Below are 17,310 nucleotides of genomic sequence, written 5' to 3' on the forward strand. Positions count from 1 at the left end.
CCGCCGTGAAGAGATGAAACATCCAAATATTACCCTAATAGAGCACCTGCCCTATGATCACCTCAACAAGCTCAGCTACCTGTACTTGAGAGTCAAGAACGGCTACTCGCAGGTCAGGTTCTTCAAGTCGAGAAGAGTTGCAACCCCTTAACAGATATCCGAGCGAAAATTATCTTCAAATGAGTGAGTTTACTTTATTACGAGATACGAATCATTAAGTTTATCAAGAGATACTAGGCGACACATTCAGTTCTGTCCACTAAGAGACCCGTTGGCGTTTTCGTTTCCCTAGCGAGGCCGCCATACTCCCCTCGCTTGCGGAAAAGTGTGTTGGCAGCCTGTCTACTGATGGGTTGTACTATCGTCCCTTTTTTAAAAAAAAATTTGTGAAGTTTGGAATTTTAATGAAATTGTTAAATTCAACCCTGCTGTGGACTTCTTCTCTGTGTTTTCACCCAGCCTCAGTAACTGTTCATTGATTTCCAGTCATTCCAGAAGTTTTTCGTTGTAAGGAAAAGGAGAATAGTATGGACAGTTGTGCTCAAATAAGCATAGTATTAAATAGTTTCAAAACAATGTATTCTTTTGTCCCATTGTTAGATACAATGATTTCACTGCCGAATACTTTGGACGTTTTCAAATATCAGTCAAGGGTCCTGGAAACGCCATCCTTATTGACCTTAATTAAGGAGCTAATGGAAATATTGTCAAAAGGCAGACACGTACATGGCTATCTGGTTTTGGCCTGGTACATTTGTTTACAATTGATGGGGCTGGGTGACGTGTTGCCTTCTTGGAGGCGGTCGTTGGCTGGAAGGTGATATGTTGACTTTTGCTTTTATCTCCACTCAAAATCCAGAATAGATTTACAATTTGTTCTTACATTGCTTGCATTACATATTCCCACTTTGAAAAGGTCAGTAACTACAGCTGCCAACCAATTAAAAATTCATAGTTGTCTCCCTTTCTCTCTCACACACAAACATGCTTTCCCAATATCAGTATGTTAACTGCATTGATGGGAGAGAGTTCTATTGTTTCTCCTTACTTGAGCGGTGATGAGACTCTGCACAATAACTAAAAATCCTGTGGCCATATGTTGTTTTGGTGACAGGAAGAGTAAGAAGACGACCATCAGACCAGAAGTGGAGTTGTCTATCTGGGACGTAAGGGAAAGAGCAGTTCAGAGAAATAGGCCACAGACAGATTTTTTTTATTTCACTTTATTCTGTATTATTTATAATATTTTTGTTTTTAATCAGTATTACTTATTAAGACGTTGTGCACAGATATAAATCACCACAAATGAAGACAATCCTGGCGTAATATCATTTATTTTTTTGAAGAAGAGTACAAACAACATGTTACATTTATAAGCTTTCTTTCACCTTCAGCAATAGCACAGAAGCATAAAACATAATTTGGAAAAGCATGCTGTTGCATATCACAACTTCCATCACACAGCTGTGAACTCTAAAAATGACAGGTGTAATAGATGTAGATGTTAGATATCACTGCAAACAGCTGCTCACCACAAACAACCATAGCCAACGAACTCCAAAAGCAAACTCAGACCTTCATTTCATCTGCTGTACTAACACATCAATAGCATCAAAATCCCACTAAAAGCAACAATACCACAGCAGCTTCAAAAACCAAATTCCCTATGCATGTCAAATTTAACAAATGGTTGTAATAGCGAAACCCATCATAACATTCTAACATTATACTGATTACTTTATTGAACTATAACTGAGCACTACAGAATCAATTTATTCTTGTTGAAGTTTAAATCTAGTTTAGGAAACAAAAACTTACTTGTACCACTCTGAACATCCCAAGCCAAATGCACCATATAACAACCGATGGATGAAGCCCATGCTGAATCTTTTTGAAATATTTGTTTTCAATCTGAGTGATATATTCATGTTTTGTTAAGCTATAGTCCTAGGAATAGGCATATTGCACAAGATCTACATTGTGCAAAAGGAAATACTGGGTACAGTATCTACTCGTGGTCCTCATCTGACAACACGAAATAATGTACGAAATATAAATACTACAGACCCAGCATTCACGTTAAGCAGCAGACATATCCAAAGTCATGGCAAAATACTGGGAATAAAATATAATAAATTCTCGCTTTCCGACAGATAATACTTGCTGCAAGATTACTGTAATTTATATAAAATATTATTCTTCTCTTATATAATAACAATAATTATTATAAGAATATTATTAAAATGCTTCCGAAAAAAGGAAAAAATAGAAATACTATGGGAGACATTTTTCGCATTAAATTAGAAATTAAAATAAATAAATCACCATTAATTTGTTTCTTTAGATAAATAATAATTTGTTTTTTATAGTAAAATAAAGTTTATCTCAAGATAAAAAATGTTTTCTTTTTATCTAAAAAAAATATTGTTATGACACTAATTTGCTTCCTAGAAGCTTAAGTAGAAATATTGCACTAATGTGATGACACAAAGGCACTTCTGATAATCGATGCTAAAAATAGTTTACCTTATTATTGTGATGGTGCTAAAATTTTGCTTAAAATACAAAAACAACAATATGTAATGATAGTGATGTTTGCCTGAGAAGCATTATACCCTAGTTGTTTTCCCTCACTTACCTCATTTTAAAAAGGTTTCAACCCTGAAAAAAGAAAAAGCCAAGTAAAACACTTATTCCTATGAGTCTGGTGGGGACTTTGGCAGTGGTGGTGGTGTAACATTTTGGCGGCTTTTGTTCCTAAGTTGTAACATAGCTATGGGAATAGGTGGTGGTTGTGGAGGAGGAGAAGAGGAGGTGGTGCTAGCGGTAGAGGTTGTAGTGCCGATGGGCAGTATCAGTAATAGTGATAAGCGAAGATAAAATACTTTTCCTGCACAAAATACTGAAATGTGAGGAACAAGTAAAAGTATCCTTTACCCTTTTGTTATGGATGGAGTGGATGGGTGGAATAGTGAAGGACCAGTTCGCTTCAGTGCCTATATAAAAGGTCTATGTTGTTACAAGAACATATACACCAGTACAAGAGTAGGTGAGTGGTGCATCGTGACAATGTGAGAGAAGATAGGGCTAAAAAGCAAGGAGGAACAACAAGTCTTGGTTTGCTCTCTTTCCAAGGCCCCGTTTGTTACTTCATCAAACTCCCGAAGAGCACTCCCAACGCCAAGATTATGTGCATTGTGCTAATAAGGTATCAGTAAGCGCTTCCAAAGCTAATTAAGGCCACAGAAATGCCGCAAGATTATGCTCAAAGAATCATAGCCAACGCCTAACATTATGCTGAAATAGACATAGATAAAGCAAAGCATTTTAGCAGTATCCTAATTAAATTACAACTAAGTACATCATTCTAGCTACATTACAATTGACATATTTGTGTACCTTGGCGCACATAATTATGCTTGTTATAGCGAATGCCTAGCACGTCAGCTTCTAGGCGACCAAGGTCACACTCATGCCCCTTCTTCACTTTGCATTGTCTTCACAGCATCTGAGCACGGACATGTATAGATGGACTGCTGTCTGTCTACCGAGACCAACGCTTAGCCTCTTGCGAAGGTTTCAGCTGTTAGTCTCGGCGAGCCTAAACAATGAACGTGACTAAACCGGAAGTTTTGTACACACCAGCCTCGTTTTAGTAGTTAACTAGGTGGGAATAATCGTCTGCAAGCAGTCCATAATACAAGTTCGTGATCTGAGGAAGAGCATGAGTGACCCGATGCAGCCTCTAGTAAGGTTTATAAAGGCAAGAAAGGGGGACAATTTCACAAGCGGAGCAAGAGTAGTGAACTCTCTAAGCGCTCAAAAACAAATCTGTTAGGAGATACCTTCATGAGAGCCAGGTTTACACTACCGCAATCTGAATACTAATACCAAGCTAAAATGATAAAAAATTAAAAAAAAATGTTTCATGATTTGCTGACCGCTGGGGATTAACATCCAAATCCGCGACTGTGTACCTGACCCTTGATGTCCATAACCGTTCTTCATTAAAGAATTGTTCTTTGTCATGTTTAGGATCGCATTTTTTCCATGTCACATCAACCAGGGGCAGTCTTATCAGTACGTGAGGTCCTGGGCAAGTGTCACATTCGGGACCGAAAGCCGTATGAATCTCCTATTGGGGGCATCCGTCAGGTGTGGGGCCTAAAGCGGTTTCCTTATAGTCGCCACCCACAAAAACCTCCTCTGCATCAACAAACCCTGTCCAACCTTTTGTAAGACAATATTAAATTAGTGCAAACACTAAACAGATGCCTCGATCTCGCTCAGGCGAGATTTAAAGATTGGCAAGCTGTGACAGAACAGTTTTATTGTTCATAACAATTCTCACATCCAGAGAAGTTGACACCCGGTGTCTTCACAAGTGAAAGCCTCTATTTGGTCCTGTCGCCTTGTCAACGAAATGAAGCAAATGTGAAGAATTTTGATTGCACGACACAACAGGCTGAAATTCATGATGTAGAGTAAACCACGTGTATAATTATCTGTAACCATGGTTTACAAACACCACATAGTCCTCCTTCTGTAGAGTTATTCTCTCAAAGTTTCTGCTGAGTTTTGTTTGTAGTATACACCACATACTACAATAAAAGTTCAATATAAACATCGAAGACCATTTTGCACCTGGCGGTCTAGTCATGTGTGCCTCTTCTTTTGTGCGAAACATTAGTCGCTCAGAGCAAAAAAAGGGCGCACTCCGAAATAATGAGACTAAAGATTTGAGACAGTGTGAGCTCCCGAGATTGGAGATTTTTGGCTTTCCTGCATGCAAACAGGACCCTTCCACCAGATAGTTCTTTTTCTACGAGGTCAATGAGGTGACTATTTTTTTAAAATACATCTACTGTAGTCAAGACTTCAGCACTCTTTAGCAACAGTCATTGTTTAACGCCATCATGACATCGATGAAGTCATTGTCATCTTTTTTTCATGAGTCGTCAGTCTCATCATGGTTACTTGGTCTTCTCTCTCTAGGGTCTAGGCTGAAGTCCAAGGGAGACAAATTAATTTTCTCCGTGTTGGAAACGGCCTGAACATGCACGCTTGAGGCTCACTGTTGATTTATCTTTTGTGCTTTTCCCATTGGTTATTGAGCTTCTTTTATTTCTTCTGAACTTGTTGGTTCGAAGGTCTGTGCACTCCCTTAACTGGACACTTACTATAGAAAATTAATGAATGGAAAATGTATCTAACCATCATGTATAGCTATGCTGATATAGTCACATAATTAAAACTATGTGTCCAGTTAAGGTCTTTTGTTGCTGGTGCACGGGTTTGTTTGGGTTTAGTATAGGATTTAAACAAATACCGCAAAGTTTGCTAGTGCCAGTCTTTGATCTGAAGGTCTAGTATGGTGCCAAGCCTCTTTTTTAATCACCTTACTAAACTCAGTTCAATGTATTATTGCTCCAAATGTGGGTGAATAACTCAATTCTGTTCGCAAGACACAACCCCCAAAAATTATCATGATCACTCGTGACGTCACGTTTGTCCACTGATATCCTAATTAACAGTTAGTCCCAGCTCTCCCATTCACTGAGGCCTTCACAACGTAAACGTATCCATGGAGAATCCTGACGGTTTTCTCTGCATGGTGATGTTTGTAGACTTGTATCTCGAAAGGAAGGTGGGTACTTACCCAGATTTAGGGAAAATAACATCTTGCACTGAGCTGTCCACAGTCACTAGACAAACGTTGTACGATGGAAGACCTACAAGTCCTTTCAGCGAGGGGAGGGAGAACAATTTAAAATTTTTCGAAGATCTGAAGGCAGAGATGCACGAGTTACACAGAGGGGAAGCTTTGTGCAGTCTGTCACACTGAAAAAGCAGGGTCCGGGGCACGAACATCTGCTCAATGTGGATAAAAATCCATGTCACAGCCCTTGCTCTGCGAGGTTCCTCACCGAACACCACCTCATTGTCACCACCCACCATTCCATTCTTTTCTTTCTTTATGTTTTTCAGATACATTTCTTTTTCTACTGTCCTCTCACAATTAAAAGGTATAAGTGTAAACAACAGCAAATTAATTCTGATGTGGTTTGACCATTAAATAAGCTTACTAAAAGTAGAGAATATGAATTAATGAAATGTAACTGAATAAATCTAAGTATTACCTACTCGTTAAAAAATATTTAAAAAGCGAAGAAAGCAATGATAATTAAAAACATGTGATATGAAAAAATAATTGTTCGATTATATTTTCGTCCTACATTTACTAGTATTTTTCTGGTTTCTTTCTGATGGTGACAGCTGCCGTTTGGTTCGTCTGGGACGCGATGTCACATTCTGTATTTAAAAAAGGCATCAGTAAAAAAAAGATAATTTAAGTGTACAAACATCAAAGTTATTACCTCCACCCAATAAGGCAAACACGTGCTACCATAGCACTTTGTGATATATCCGGGGTACATTTTTTTCAAATGTGGACTTCTTTCATTACAAGATACTAAATATTAAAATATAGGAGAAAGTATCTGTTCCGTTTGCTAGGTTACAAAAATAGGCCTTCTGACTGGAATACGTTTCATTATCATCAGAAGATATCTCCTAGGTAATTAGAATTTATGTCAATCTACATTACTATTTCAACATGATCCCGATAAAATTCACAACGTGTTTCTGAAACAAAATAACGGTGGCGCTACATTTTGTGAAGTTTTCAGAAACTTTTAACTCACTTTCATGTTTGACGCCAACTAGCCACTTTAAAAAATTGGAATGGGAGTTAAATCATGCATTTGTATTAAAGATCATTTTTTTAAAAATTGAAAGCAGAAAAAGAATAAACAAATAAAGAAAAACCTCTAAAAGGTTCTCCGAAAATATCCTTACTTGAGCGGTGACGAGGCTCTACCAGTACAGTAAGGGGTGACGAGCTCTGATTTATACCCGGCGCCTCTCTGACTTTGACCGTGGCTGGCAGAGCTTCTACAGCAGCCACGACACCTTCGGCAGTAGACGGCGGACTCTGGTCTGACGGTTCCTCGTACTGGGTTATGCTTGTAACTACAATGTCTCCTAGGTGGAGGTCTGAAAGGTATTTATAGTATATATATCTTTAAATCACATCGCAATATTTGTTTAGTCTGGCCAACTATTAATTTCTTCAAAGCATCTTGCTTTTCTGCTGGTGAGAAGAGCCCATGGACATTGACATGCTAAAAACTAGTGGCCATATGGGTGGTGCAAACATACGTAGAGTGCCAAATTTTAAAAAAAGCTCATTACGAATAAATTATTTTGCTTGCCACCTGCATTCTGTCTTTATTCTTTCCTACTCTCTCTAAACGAATACAAAGCCCTCCATAGGGTACACAAATTGCTTCTATTTCTATAGTTTCCCATATTTACCATACATGAATTGCGTCTCCGCGTGGAGTTAGCACTTACCAAACACATCTATGCTTTTCTGGATGTCCACATCAACAGACATAGGTAGACTTCGTCGTCCAGTGTGAAGTTCTTGTGAAGGCGAGGTCCCCGTTTCCTGGACGGCACGTGACATCATTCTGAACTGGCAGGCAGGAGGGGCGGGGGCAGTCCTGTAAAAACTCACCAACAGAACCTCCAGCAGGCTTCATCCCCCCGCAGCAACAACGACGGCCAAATCCATGACCAATGACATTGATGACATCGTATTTGTCTGCCGTCTTTTCTTGTTTCAGTCCAGGCTTTTTATTTTTCTTCTTTCGTTATAAATCTTCTGATGGTTTCCTGCCCTATTTCTCGTTGCTTTCAAGTTAATAGCTGTTTGCCCGTATGTCCATAACCCTTGGTGATTTTTCTCACTGCTTTATTCCTGACAAGCCAGACTAGGTAAACTCTATCATCATGTAGTCGCGATGGACTTTTTGCGCCCTGCAAACAGGGCCAGGATGGATGCCAATGAAGTGTGCCTAATGATGCGTAAATGTGATCCACTGACTGAGGGAGTGAAATTCGAGCATCCACCCCAACGGTCCACGCCATCCGAGAAGTATAAACCCTTATCTGTGATCATCTTCCGTTTACTTGCTTTGCTGGAACATTTATGAGTACAATGTCTTTTCTTGATTACCAGTATTTCAGTCCGCTGTATAGAACAAACCTTCAGCAAAGTGCCCCTACTTTACTGTGTAAGACAATCGCTAATTAAGCAATTACCGAGTTTTCGGTACACTTTGTGATGCACTCCTGCCGTGAGGTGCTGTTCCAGAATGCTGAAAACATATCAGTGAAAGAGACATCACTCAAAGCCTTTTAAAGTAAGTATATATATATCTTCGGTTTGAGATTTATTAATTTGTCAAATTGCGCGACCACTTCAATGCATTCTTATACATGAAAATTGTTTGATGTGCCATAAATCAGACTAAACAGTGAAAGGACTTACATTTAAAACAAAGAAGAAAATCAAAATTTTCGTTTAGAAATACAAGCAATTGTATCAGCAGACTAGTACGTAGTGTTTTTGTTTAGAATCTGTTCGACAGACAAATGTCGAGTAATCGGGAATTTCCGTTATGTGTAACAATTTGTCATGGAGGCAATAACTACAGGCCGGATGGAACCAGTCTGGAATAGCCCTAAATGCAATTGTACCACGGTCTACACATTGTGACCATTCGTTTTGACTTCATCTTTGTTTATGATGTCATCCTCGCTGTCTATATATATATATGCTCTTCGAGAAATAACAAGAAATAAACTCTATAAACTGCAGTCTATCGATTTCTGCTCCTCAAGGAGTAACATTAAGGAATAAACTTAACTATAAACTGTCTATCGATTTTACGCGTGTCCTGACGGGCAATGACATTAAATTCGGCGATCAACTGTCGTTGGGGGTCTAGTCGATCATCACATATACAAGGCCGATTTGTGTAAATGAAGTATAAACATGAAATAACTTCACAAATCATTTCAGTTTAGATGAAACTTCTTTTTATTTATTTATTTTTCTTTTTTGGACTGGGGGCGTCGAATCATCCGATTACCGTGACTAGTAAAGTGTATGAAGTCGATATTATTGTCACGGGGGTGGGGAGGGAAAATGTAAACCTGTAAATATTGACTTTCGCACCTCCATCTTTAGGAGAACTCGTCACCGTCTGTGCCTTGTGAACTACACACTCTTCACTCTGATATGTGGTCTTTGCTTCTTCATACACTCTGTGTGTGTATGGAAACAGTTGGCTCAAAGATGAAAGCATAGTGGTTTGTAGAAGACCGAAATTTCATTGTTGGTGTTGAAACTTGATGAATAGAATCCCACAAGAGGGTATAAGGATCTTAATTCGTCCTTGCCCATATGAAGCGCTATAATTTGGGCGCATGTCAACTACACACACTCACACGGATCGACAAATGCCAACGAGAAGATAATTGAAAAGTCAAAGACCACACACCCTGACGTACGATATACTATGCAAAATGAATATACAATGCACGAGCTCTCATATCGAAAGAGGTGCAAAAGTCTTGCTTTACAGGTCTGCGCTCAGCCTTATTCGACTTCGAAGGTTTGGCAAGTAAGGAGGCCTGCGTTTGAAAATCACATCTTATTTTAATGTGAAAAATAGTTTTCAACCGCTGTAGTATTAAAAGGTATCGATACGGTATGGAACATTTCGATCACCGTTTCGTCACTAATTCGCTCAATGATCTTCACTACAGACTGCCTGCAAAGTATACGTCCGTGGCTAAATATAGCAACATATCATGTGCGACAGGAATGTTGTTTGTCAACACGTCTGAGGTCGAACTATACAGACAGAATTATCCATAAAAATGCGGCCCTTCTGCAGACAATGTATCGGTATAATCAACACCACTACGATTGTCTTGAAATGCAAATGCTCACGTCAGTGACACCACCCACCTACTTTAGTTACATTCAACGAGTAATTATATATATATACGGAGAGCTGGATAAGCTGTCGCCATTTAAGTATTATTTTTACCACGAGACTGACAAACAGACAAGGTAAGGAAAATAAAAATTAAAAAAAGAGAAACATTTTGCTCACTGCATCTGATGGCGTTCTCCTGCACTTAGTCTTTATACACACACTACAAATTGCTGACCGATCCTATTGAAGTGGCTATACTATAATGGAACACTCCTTTGATTGATGCTGCAGCTGCATCGAGGTCGCTGATGATGCAACGGCTTTTAAGCAGACGATCACAAGAACGTCCATAAGTGATGACCCGTCAGCACAAGTGATTTCTAGAATCACGAGACCTGTGCACAGCCAGTGATCCACTGGCGAAGTGAGTGCGTCTAAACGGAAAAATCCGATGTGAAGCATATGTGATCTGGAGTTCCAATCATCTGTATAAAGCACGCAGTGTCGATATGGATATGTGTAAATAAAACAATGTATCGATAATATGGTTTTTGAGTGATAATATGTAAATAACCACCATTTGTTCGATCCATACCAGGAAAATAATATTTCTTTTCTCGACATAATCTTCGTTGCTCGTTAACATTTTTATTTTTCTCTGTATTTTTTAAAATGTTTATATGCTACATAGAGCTAATTGAGACATACTTTTTCTAAGCAACTTTCTGTAATGGAGAGCAGAGATTAACAATGAAGTGGTGGTGGTACGTCAGCGGGTACCTCTGTTTATCTTCATTGAAAAAAGTTGGCGGCTATTAACTTCTTGCTGTTTGATGTATAGCCTGTGGTGCTCACTGAATGGTGATGGCCTGACAGGACAATGAGAAAGATAAGCCAACAGCTTTTCAAGAGTAATTATTTGAAACAAAGAGTAACAACAGAAAAATGAAAAAGAACACCATAAAAAGACAATTAAAGCCCTTTCCTCGCCCTCCCTCTCCCCCTGAAGTGCAAAATCGCTGCAAGGTGGAAGAACTGTCCCATAAAATAATCCAATCACCAACCTGAAGCCAAACTGTGATTCTTCACTGTCTGCATTTTATCTACACAAATGTGCTACGTATCATGAATATCATAAAAGACTTCAGTCATGGGATAAAGTTGTACCCTGATTTTTCAATAACATATATTTTAAGGCCAAAAACAAAATAAAAAAAGAAGCTACCAAATTAACACCTTGATGGCAGCCTTTTCATTATATATTTGCATGCTGTTCTATTTAGCTACAATTTGATGTTTTTGTGCATGCATATGCCCGTGTACCCACTCACACACACTTTCTGCTACTAGTCATTAATTCTGCTGAAGCTCCTCCAAGTAAATGCAGGTTACCAGTGGTGGTATCTTAATGTTCTGCATTGCTAGCACTGTGTCCGATGATCATCACTGATTACTAAACCTTAATTTACTAACATTTGAGTGAGGTAATAGCAGTCAACAGAAGGAAAGTACTAATTTATTTTTGAGTCCCATTACAATTTAGTATACATAGCACAAAATGGGTACCAACAGTGTTCAAGCAATATGCATTTCAAAGAAAAATTGATTTATTTCATACCATATCTAAAGAATAAACTCACTTCTCCCAGAACCGAAGTATTGCTCATAATGTACAACACAAAAGTATATCAATTACAAACATTCATGAATCAATAATTTATGTATCATACTTCCAGACATAAATACAAATGAATTACAAATTACTGCTCTCTCATATTTCTTTGTAGTATTGTTAGTACTATGGTATTTCCATACCACTGCTATAATTTATCTTCTCGTAACCTTACATACAACACATTCAAAACTGATAAAGCATCGTATTATGCAGCCAAATACATGAATATCTCTAATAAACAATTTTAAATGGTCTACAAGAAATTTAAAAATAGTCCAAATACATCTGTTCTATCAGAAGCTGTTGTAAAAGTAAACTTCAAAATTGTCTGTATATCTTGCATCACGACATGTAAGTGCGGACAGTACCACGAATAGTTGATCGGCAAATAGGACACTTGCTCAGTGGTGGTGCGCAGGTTGCACAACACACAAGATGCCCGCATGGCACAAACACAACACACACTTCCTCGTCCATACAAATTTTGCAAGTGCGTTGCTCCTTTAGTTGCCTATTCTCCTCCAGCAAGGACCTTGGAGCTACAAACAGAACACCAGGAATAAAAGTATAAAAAAAGAATAAAAGAGTTTCCAGACATCAACAAATAATGCAAAAAATTGATCTTTCTTAAGTAAGCATATAACTTGGGAGAAGGCATTTTCCTGTTTTGGTTAATTTACAAAAAATATTAAATATTAATATAATCCTTCTAAGTTTGGATTGAAGAAGCATCACCTTTCAGGCCCTCTACTACAAATCTGCTCTGTGCAAGTTAAGACTCATTTTGTCATGGCAGGTCACATATTTCATTTGCCTTTGGAAAGTTTTCTAAACATGTGGGTGGCTTTTAAAAATTATCCAAATTGAACGTAATTCACGTTTCCCACACCAAGAGTGGGTCCAACAACAATGCACAAGAAATTCAAGAATTCAAAAATGCGAAAAACCCAAAACTGGAAAAAATGCCAAAAAATTTTCTTTTTCAAGTTATAAGCTTACCTTGAAACATTAAGACAAGACATGATACTTATTTCCCTTTGTTTTAAACTTGCAATGTACAGTTTTTGGTCCTATTAAAAAGCAATATGCTTATAAGATGTAGTACTAAGTGTGTTACATGCTGTCTGACATACCTCCAGTTCCTTCCTGTAATTCTCCCACTTGTCTTGCACCTCCAAGATTCCCAGCATTTGTAGGATTAATCTCAAATACAGTCTCCAGCAATGTCTCCATGTTGGGAAAGTCATCACCTGCACAACAGGAGTAGGCATATCAAAGTTACCCTTTATCTTTAAACTCATGGTCCTCAGATAATGAGGCAGCAGATAAAAATGTGGCTACAGCACTGGCATCCAAAATAAGGGGCACGCCAGTTCAATACCCGTACTGCAAAGCTCACTTTCTTCAGTTGACCCTGCTAGCGGGAATGGGTACCTGACTCCAAAGAGGGTTGGGGAAGGTAGGGCAGCAAGGGAGAGGAGATACGCACTGCCCTCACATAAAGCTGACCCAAGAAAAGTGAAGTCTCTAACACTTCACTCTCTATCAACTTGAAGAATGGTCATATGATGACCTATACCTCAAACGATAATATAATAAAAGCTTTAACATATTTCACTTTCAAAACACACTGGTACTGGTACTGGAGTGCTGGTAATGTAGATGCATGTATCACATGAAAAAAGGTCACTTCCAAGAAGAACAAAAAGCCCTGTAAACATATGAAAACATGGAGCAAAATGTTACAACTACAAACCTGTGCTTTTCAGCCGTTGCTCAATTGCACGCCGCACAAGTTCTTGAGGAATATCAAGGCTGAGGACAGCTCTGACGACAGGTGTATCCATGCGGGCAGTTACTTCCCGCTGCTCCACTGTGCGCCTACTCTCAGCACTGGCACTGCCCATGCTAGCGCTCCTCTGACGCACACCATCCTTCCTGCCAGGTGAGTTTCCCCTCCCACCTCCTTGAACAAAGGTTTTGATAACTGTAATATCTAATTCATTCATGGTAGATATGATGATCAAACTTAAAGTAGCCCTAAAGATTAGCTTTTAATTAATGATAAAAGTTACTAAAAGAAACCTACAAAAACCAATTTATTAATAGTGTTCTTGGCATAATCTAAATTTAAAATAGTTTTTGTGTTTATTTTTGGTAAAATAAGTGTTATCAACAATTGCAAAATCAACCAAAAAATATATCACTAGTACAATATAATGTATTATTTCACCAAATACTAGAAAAATATGAAACCTGACTATACCATCAAATGTAGCTGTCTGCTGAACTTTATCAGCTTCCTCAGCAAGAACTTGTTCAACAAAGTGATCACCTTTCACCTGGCGAACATATTTACATTTGGGAAACCACCGAGCATGTTCATGCCAAGGATCATCATCGCACTCCCAGTTACGAAGGCCACCATCACAGAAAAAGCACTTGACACTATCGTTGAAGCCTGTCACATAAGAAAAAATATTAATAACTACTGGATTACTTTTCTCTGAACACATTTCAGATTCCATTTTCTAAACTAGAAATCTATTATTAATTAGTACTGTCTTGGTCTTTATGCTTAATAATTCTGACATGAAATCTCTTTAACTTTTAAGGAGTTCTAATCACAGAAACTTTGCACTTATAATAATTATTAAATACAAAACTATAATTTGTGACTCCATTAATCCTCCTTGTTTATTTAGAATTTTCAAGTGTAAATCCCATTAAAGATATGAAAAGACACCATCTTGGATTCTGAATCAAAGTTTTGTAACATGTGATTGGCTTTTGTTGTCATTGTGAACATGCAAACACATAGATCTAACCTGCATAGAAAAATCCTGCTTTTGCCAGGTGCTGTGGAGTCTGTGTTTTTCCTGGAGGCCATTTTCTAAATGAGGCAAACCTGGCGGCTTCTACAGCCATGTTAGGATGCTTGGGTCGCTCTGTTACGATGCCAGTGGCTTCCAAAGTTGGAGGCAGCAATGCAAGAGCTCCTTCATCTACACCTGTTGGTAATTCTGGAGTACTTGTTCGTGGCATAGACATGGGAAGAGGAGGGGTTCTGTGACTACGAGGCATGCTGGGAATGCAGACTGCCACATTTAGAGAAGGGACAGGACTTTCCGATTGGCTGTGCCTCACCATTGGGCAGGATGGGAAAAACCGCTCATGCTCCACCAAAGGCACATCACCTACTTGCCAATTGCGCAGAAATCCTTCACAAAAAACACACTGTACCCTGTCTTGGGTGCCAGTATATACAAAGCCAGCCTCAGCCAGCTCTGCTGGATGAGCCTGAGCCGTTACTGGCCAGTGCTCAAAAGTTTTCAGCCGTTCCGTCACAGATGTCTTGCACACTTCCCAGTCCACACCAGTATTAATGGCAACCTGTGAGGGTTCTCCAATAGCATCTGCTACAGTAACAGGGCTACCCCAGTCAGTGCCACCAGTTGCAGAGGCTGCAAGAAAACCTGAAGGGTGAGAATCCAGGTCACTGCCAGCACTCATAATCTGTTCTTCACTGCCTCCCACTTCATGCAGACTTCTGCAAGCTGCGGAAGAAAATGAGGCAGGGTCCCTCAACAACAAATACTTGTGCTTCATGAGTTCTCCAACAGTGGTACAGGTAACAGAATCTGGTGTGCTGACCGCCACATTGCTCAGGTCTAGCCCTTGAAGATGCGGGCAGTTGGGTGTGCTCTGCTGATGCATCTGCACTGGGTCTATCCCTTGTGTTAGCCAACCTGACAGCACGACACAGCAAGAATAGCATTGGATACTGTCCCCTGTGCCAGTGTAGTACAGGCCAGCAGCAGCCAACAGCACAGGATGGTAGGGATCACAGTTGCTCAGCAGCCTAAAGGTTGCAAGTCTTGCCAGCTGTCTGTTCATTGTCTGCCTTGCCATCATGTGCTGAGGTGGTATAACATTTACCCTCGCAATCATGACATCTGTCATGTCACTGCAAGACAATGCACAAGGTAGATAGCATTAAAATAAATAACAAATTCAAATTATTAAAATAATATGCCAATTTGGATGTACCAAACAGGTCAAAATTATTACATGCGGAACTAGTTAAACTGTGAGAAATAGTACTGTTTCTAACGAAAGCTTCACATTTTATTTAAGATCACTGTCATTGTTAATTTTTAAAAAAATGCTTTAGGCCCTCCCCTCCTCCCTCCCCCCCCAAAAAAAATCACTTACAAGTACAGTGTCAAAACAGAGGTACTTTCCATATACACATAGTCTAAAAAATATGTGCATACAGATGTCTCTGAACTGCTGTTGTCTACTGTCGATTTATCTTTAAATAACTATATTAGTTGGTACTCGTGTTTTGGTTTACCTGGTTTACTCTGCACATTTTTAATATTATTCCTTAGCATTCATGTGGTAAGTCTCTTTCGAGAAAACTTGAGATCAAAATTACAGATGATATGGCTGTAGAACTCACAGGCTATCTCATTGTTTCTAAACGAATAATGCACAGCAATAATATTTTCTCGTGCGCTAATCTTCTACCTGAATGTATTAGGTCTGAAAATATTTTAAAACGATATGATAACAGTGTTTCGTCGAAATTCCTTACGATAATACAAACATTTAGGTTTTTAATTCATATCTCAGTATCTGAATGTCGCAGCCCTGTGCTCCTCAAAGGGTAGCAAAATACCTTGTTCCACAAACACATCCAATATTAAGGTTGACAACAGCATGTTAGAATTTATAGTCAAAGTACTACTTGGTGAACGATGAACATAATCATAAGCGATGAAATATTACCGGACGATGATTCATGGATACTCTGAATAGCGAATGAGGTAGGACAGGCAGGAATAACAGAAAACAACTCTTTACAAGCTTTTATCACATACGTCAATTGTAAACTTGGTCTAATATACATACTTGTGGTATAAACCAGAACTTTTAGCAGAAGAGAATGTTTCACTACTGTTGGACTCATCTCACAAAATCAATTTTATTTAAAATAAGAGCTCTATTTTTAAAGGGGAAAAACTCTATCGAAAATGGTTTTACCGATTCGTTGCCACTTGTTTTAATAACAGGAAAAGGTTAGTAGCATAATACGAAAAAGAGCAGTAAGACACTTCCAAGAATATAAAAATACTTGCAATAACGCAACCTCTTCCGGGTATACTCACGCTCTCGGTTAGAGCTACTGAGCTTCCGCAAGTGAATCATCGCCAGTGATTCGATTCACATCTCGGACCCATGCGTATCGCTTGCTGGCACTCGTGACAGCATCATACAGGGTATTGTGAACAATTGTTATTAGTGTCGGTTGGGTGAAGCTTACGTACGAGATATACTAGACAAAAGAAAGAATCCTAAACGGATTGAACGTTTTAAATGACCCGCGTCCCGACTCTACCACCCTCTATATGTAAAAGGACAAAATCAGCGGCTGTCTATTCTCTGCGTTCCCACACTCCTAGCCACAGAGCTTCGAGGGCCATTGTTGTTTCATCTCCATTTTGCTTGAGCTGCTCAGTCAGGACGCTAACATTCATCCCTTCACACTGCGTACTGCTCATTCGCCAAGCAATAATAACATAATGAAGTAGGACTGCAAGTTTGCTGGTTATTTAAAAGCATGTTAGCCTCTGTCCAGCTGGATGTAGTATAGGTCTTCGAAATATTCCACAATATTCATGCTACTTAAGTTGTCCATTTGCAATTAAAATCACTAGCTCTTTTTTTTTTTAAAAAGTAATCATTTTAACCCTTAAACATAGTGGCAAATAT

General features: G+C 38.9%; 1 protein-coding gene and 1 long non-coding RNA gene across 6 annotated transcripts; both read right to left on the reverse strand.

Annotated features, from left to right (window-relative positions):
• Nucleotides 1-1,317: 1,317 nt before the first annotated feature.
• LOC112567353 lies at nucleotides 1,318-10,281 on the reverse strand. 2 transcript variants are annotated; one of them, XR_003099802.1, is made up of 4 exons: nucleotides 10,035-10,281; nucleotides 7,417-8,225; nucleotides 6,859-7,056; nucleotides 1,318-6,312 (listed from the first exon to the last, which is right to left on the reverse strand). It is a non-coding gene; the product is annotated as an uncharacterized LOC112567353 (long non-coding RNA). The 2 variants fall into 2 exon arrangements; XR_003099803.1 differs by lacking the exon at nucleotides 10,035-10,281 and adding an exon at nucleotides 8,399-8,471.
• A 1,076-nt stretch (nucleotides 10,282-11,357) lies between these two features.
• On the reverse strand, nucleotides 11,358-16,842 carry LOC112566191 (baculoviral IAP repeat-containing protein 7-like). Of its 4 annotated transcripts, none has more exons than XM_025242201.1 (6): nucleotides 16,707-16,842; nucleotides 14,361-15,499; nucleotides 13,799-13,993; nucleotides 13,289-13,498; nucleotides 12,666-12,782; nucleotides 11,358-12,071 (listed from the first exon to the last, which is right to left on the reverse strand). In XM_025242201.1, the coding sequence occupies exons 2-6, from the start codon at nucleotides 15,493-15,495 to the stop codon at nucleotides 11,875-11,877; spliced, it is 1,854 nt and encodes a 617-aa protein (XP_025097986.1). In that variant the 5' UTR covers nucleotides 15,496-15,499; nucleotides 16,707-16,842; the 3' UTR covers nucleotides 11,358-11,874. The 4 variants fall into 4 exon arrangements, with proteins under 4 accessions (XP_025097986.1, XP_025097985.1, XP_025097983.1 ...); XM_025242200.1 differs by having other exon boundaries at nucleotides 16,677-16,767; XM_025242198.1 differs by having other exon boundaries at nucleotides 16,582-16,708.
• Between the last annotated feature and the right edge of the window lie 468 nt (nucleotides 16,843-17,310).

The sequence above is a fragment of the Pomacea canaliculata genome, linkage group LG6 (assembly GCF_003073045.1).
Source record: "Pomacea canaliculata isolate SZHN2017 linkage group LG6, ASM307304v1, whole genome shotgun sequence".
NCBI classification, from domain to species: domain Eukaryota; kingdom Metazoa; phylum Mollusca; class Gastropoda; order Architaenioglossa; family Ampullariidae; genus Pomacea; species Pomacea canaliculata.